The following is a 3,393-nucleotide window of genomic DNA, read 5'->3' on the forward strand; positions in this document are numbered from 1 at the left end:
CAGAGAAAAAGTATTTCAATTAACAAAACAGAACAAGAATTTTCAAGGTGAAAATGTATCAAACCAACATTAGTGCCAACACATACATTATATTCATAGTGTTCAGAATACATATTTAATCAGGGTTTCCTGAATGTGCCACACTATTTCAAAAGAGTACTCTATAATTTTCAAAGGAGGACGTGTCTTGTGTGTTCTTACAGGAGTTAAGCTTAATGTTCCCTAGCAGTTCCCTGTTGTTAAATCATATTGTCTTTACAGCATCCTCACAATTTAGGTTAAATTCTATTAAGAATTTTTATTGCTGTGGATGAATTACACAGTCATAAATCATAAGTCGGATCACACTCCAAATGAAAATTGCAGGTGATCTATCGTGCAGAGTGAGTCGAATGTCCTTTGACTTTTTCCTTTGTTTCCTCTTCCTCCACTGGAGGCCACTGTGGTGTTGGTATCCATCTAACCAACACAGGGAGGGTTTCTGATTTGCAGTGGCTTTAAAAAAAGATTGAAGATATGAAAAATGCAGAAGTAATGTTGAGGGTTTTACACGGAGATCTGGATATAGGTTCAGTAATTAGAAAATTGATTTAATTGTCTCCACTCAGTGAAACAGTGACATTGAGGAATGATTGTAATCTTTTTTTGACAATAAACATTGGACTGATAAATATTGTGCTTTCATTAATGTCATATCTCTCATACACTGGTAAGCTCTTTGTAAGAGGACAAACACAGCTTCCACTGTGTTATCCTGTCTGAAACCCAATACAGGTACAGAAGCAGTCATCTGAATTGATCTCAAGTAATTGGAGGCTGAGGGAAGAGAAGTCAATGGACCATGCAAAACAGATCTTACCTGTCTGCCAGTATAAGAACACAAACACCCTGACTACATCAGGAGAGAAGGATCACAGCGTGACAGGCACAAGGTCCACTTTAGACCTCTTTAGCTTCGACGGTTCTCAGGTAGGAGTTTAACCTTCGAAACGATTTTTTCCTGAAACCATTTAAATGCTAGGCACCGTTTGACATTTAGAAGTGCATGACAAATAACATATTGATAATGTGATTTTATTGATTTTCCTGTAGGAATGGCATCAGAGGTGTTTGTCCGTGGGATGCTCTATCTCTCCCTGACCATTGTGGGAATTCCAGGTAATGCCACTGTAATTGTGGCATTCCTCCTCTTGCTGTACCAGGAGAAGCGACTTTTAGCAGCTGATGCTATTCTCTTGCACCTGGCGTGTGTCAACCTGCTGGTGGTGGTTGTACGTGCTTTGACGGAGACCCTGGCCTCCTTCCGTCTGGCCGACATCTTTGGAGACACAGGCTGTAAATCAGTGATCTTTATCTATAGAACAACACGTGCCCTCTCAATCTGGCTCACTTTCCTGCTGAGTACCTATCAGTGCTTGAGCATTGCCCCTCCAGGATCAAGCTGGGCTTCTGTTCGTGCCTTGTTAGGCCACTATTTGGCCTTTGTGTTCCTCTTCCTTTGGGTTCTCAATACCTGCATGACGACAGCAGCCATACTGTTTTCTTTCAGTACCAAGAACGAAACTAGCCCGATAGACAATGGCATTAATGTACAATTCTGCTATGTGAACTTTCCTTCAATGTTGTCCAGAGATGCCAATGGGGCAGTCCAGGTTGGCAGGGATGTTGTGCCCATGGCCCTCATGACACTCGCAAGTCTGATTATCCTGGTATTCCTTTACAAGCACAGCCAGCAGGTGAAGGGACTCCGCAGTAGTGGTGGCGGTGGTGCCGGAAATGGTGGAGCTGAACAACGAGCTGCCAAAGCTGTGGTGGCACTTGTGACCTTGTATGTTGTCTTCTATGGGGTAGATAATGTGCTTTGGGTGTACACCCTCACTGTGAAGAAAACCATGAGTTCCTCACTGATCTCTGACCTGCGTATATTCTTTGGCTCGCTATATGCAGCACTAAGCCCTCTGGTTATAATTGCATCAAACAGGAAGGTGAACAGCAGGCTGGGGTGTGTAGCACATGAGAAGTCTGCTGTGGAGAAAACCAAAAATCTTTCTAGCATGTGAGGCCTGCTGGGATCAGTTGATCACTGGGCTGCAGGGGAAGCTGAGATTAACCTCAGACAGAATTTTTGAAACTCTGGGTCATGCATGGGTTATTCTGTCTTTGAAATATACTGAGTACACTATTTTCCACAATTTCCCCATTTTGCTTAAAATTTGGGAATTGTACTGTCTTTTTTCCCATGTAATGAATTTGGTAATTATTAATTCACAACATGATGCCTTTTTCTTTTTTAAAGAGACCTTTCAGATATGTTTTAATTCAAATACCTAATAGTTCCTTATTTATTATGTCACTATCAATCAGAGCAACCCTGTTACTGAGTACAAGTCTGTACAGATCTCTGCTGATCTGGCACTATGTTCTTTTGGTAGTTTATATTCCCTCTATATTAATTGGGAGGAAGAATTATATTTGGTTGACATGAGCTCAATGTAGCTGCCTATTTAGCTATAATTAAGGCTTTGAATGTAATCTGGGAAGTGTCCTGTGCTAATGAGCCAGGCTAATTGTCCCACAGAGAATTGTTTAAAACCTTATGGGAAAAAACTATATTGTTTGGAGAAAAAAAAGATATTCATTAATCAACAATGAGTTACTCCGTTCCATGCACATCTTATAATGTATGTCTAGGCTTCTTGGGTACAGTTATAAGACTTTAGGGACACAAAAATACATCTTGGCAAAAGCTCAGAGGAGCTTGCTGTGAAAGTGGCAATGTGGGAGTTTAGGAGTCATTATGTAATTGCTATGTCTCGGAGAAGTAAGTGTAAAGAGAGAGAGAGAGACAGGGTGAGGACACAGCAACCTCTGTGAGTGACAGTCAAAAAGACATAAAGTGGGGCTGCCAGCACTCTGTGATCCTGCAATAACTCTAAAGTGCAATCAGTGCAGCGGTATTCAACTCCTGACGCATTGCAGGTATGAATGAGGAGGACAAGTCCTCTTTCAGTGCTTGTGCAGAACTGTTGCTTTCACCGTCACGTTGCCTTCAAAGGGCATTAAAGGCCATATCTTTTATTTAAAAAACAAAAAAACAAAAACCCTGTTAACATTTATTGTAAAAGTTGCAACCATTAAAACCCTTGATAATGTGATTATATGACTTAAGCTTCTCTGAGGATGAAAAATTCCATGTGTCTTACTCTTCAAACCACTGAAATCTGATTGGCACTTTACACAGACTCCGGTGGAATGAAGGATAGAATACATGGATGGTTTCACAAGTGAAGTGAGCACGCTGAAGCCTCTGGTGGCGAATCACTGGGAACGTTGACACTGATTTTTCCCTTCAGCGCTTTCAGTGATGTCATTCTTTCTGTTTCTGTCAGGGAA

General features: G+C 41.2%; 1 protein-coding gene across 1 annotated transcript; it reads left to right on the plus strand.

Annotated features, from left to right (window-relative positions):
* The first annotated feature begins 627 nt into the window (after nt 1-627).
* LOC116320307 (olfactory receptor class A-like protein 1) lies at nt 628-2,248 on the plus strand. Its single transcript, XM_031739891.2, has 2 exons — nt 628-969; nt 1,093-2,248. Exon 2 carries the CDS (start codon nt 1,095-1,097, stop codon nt 2,058-2,060), a length of 966 nt encoding a protein of 321 aa, XP_031595751.1. The 5' UTR covers nt 628-969; nt 1,093-1,094; the 3' UTR covers nt 2,061-2,248.
* The last annotated feature ends 1,145 nt before the right edge of the window (nt 2,249-3,393 follow it).

Source organism: Oreochromis aureus, linkage group 5, assembly GCF_013358895.1.
Source record: "Oreochromis aureus strain Israel breed Guangdong linkage group 5, ZZ_aureus, whole genome shotgun sequence".
Lineage (NCBI taxonomy): Eukaryota > Metazoa > Chordata > Actinopteri > Cichliformes > Cichlidae > Oreochromis > Oreochromis aureus.

What these genes read in the sequence shown, in the direction of transcription:
- LOC116320307 (XM_031739891.2), top strand. Translation starts at nt 1,095, where the DNA reads ATGGCATCAGAGGTGTTTGTCCGTGGGATGCTCTATCTCTCCCTGACC.